The sequence below is a fragment of the Corvus brachyrhynchos genome, unplaced genomic scaffold (genome assembly GCF_000691975.1).
Source record: "Corvus brachyrhynchos isolate BGI_N302 unplaced genomic scaffold, ASM69197v1 scaffold245, whole genome shotgun sequence".
NCBI lineage: Eukaryota > Metazoa > Chordata > Aves > Passeriformes > Corvidae > Corvus > Corvus brachyrhynchos.
In genome coordinates, this window is record NW_008238988.1 from 5,506,222 (window position 1) to 5,507,019 (window position 798).

Below are 798 nucleotides of genomic sequence, written 5' to 3' on the forward strand. Positions count from 1 at the left end.
CCGGCGGGGGACGGGCATGCGTGTGTGCGTAAGTGCTGGCCCCAGTCGGGGTGTCCCCATCTCCTGTGCCTCACAGACGTGCCCTGATCACCCCTCCCCTGTCCCCACAGCGCTGGCACCGGCGAGTGACCCCTGCGAGGCCGGGCGGCACCCCTGTGCTCCGGGGGACCGGGCGCGGTGCCTGTCCCGCGGCGACGGCCGCGCCACCTGCGAGTGCCTCCCCGGCTACACCGGCGACGGCATCCACTGCTCCGGTAAGGTGGGCATGGGAGGGACCCCACGCCACAGCTGCCAGGGTGTCCCTGTCCCTGCTGGTGCCATCTTCCCTCTGCACAGACGTGGATGAGTGTGCCGAGAGCCCGTGTCACCCGGCCGCTACCTGCTACAACACCCCGGGCTCCTTCTCCTGCCGCTGCCAGCCTGGCTACGTGGGCGACGGCTTCCAGTGCACGTATGGTGAGGTGCCCGCTCCCCCCGTGCCATCTCTGCCTGGCACAGCTTCCCCGGCCTCACTCTCCTCTTCTTTTTTGGCAGAAGGGAAGCCGCAGCGCCTCACGCCCTGCCAGCACGCGAGGATGTACCCACGGGAGGTGCCACCCCTGGGCGACGGCCACGTGCCCCAGTGCGACGAGCAGGGCCGGTACCGGCCCCTGCAGTGCCACGGCAGCTCCGGGCACTGCTGGTGCGTGGACGTGGCAGGGCAGGAGATCGCCGGCACCCGGACGGCGCCGGGCACCACCCCGCCACGCTGCGGGAGCCCAGGTCAGGGGGCGACATCCTCCCGGGGGGAGGGGAGCG

At 71.9% G+C, this 798-nt stretch overlaps 1 protein-coding gene across 1 annotated transcript in view; it reads left to right on the plus strand.

The window, feature by feature from the left end:
* NID2 (nidogen 2) overlaps positions 1-798 on the plus strand; it is a gene marked incomplete at its 5' end in the record, with an annotated part of 15,271 nt that overhangs the window by 8,403 nt on the left and 6,070 nt on the right. Inside the window, 4 exons of the mRNA XM_017738804.1 lie at positions 1-28; positions 111-254; positions 337-456; positions 535-762. The exon at positions 1-28 is cut by the window's left edge and continues 3 nt beyond it. Of these exons, the coding sequence (XP_017594293.1) occupies positions 1-28; positions 111-254; positions 337-456; positions 535-762 (520 nt within the window). The remainder of the gene's footprint in view (positions 29-110; positions 255-336; positions 457-534; positions 763-798) is intronic.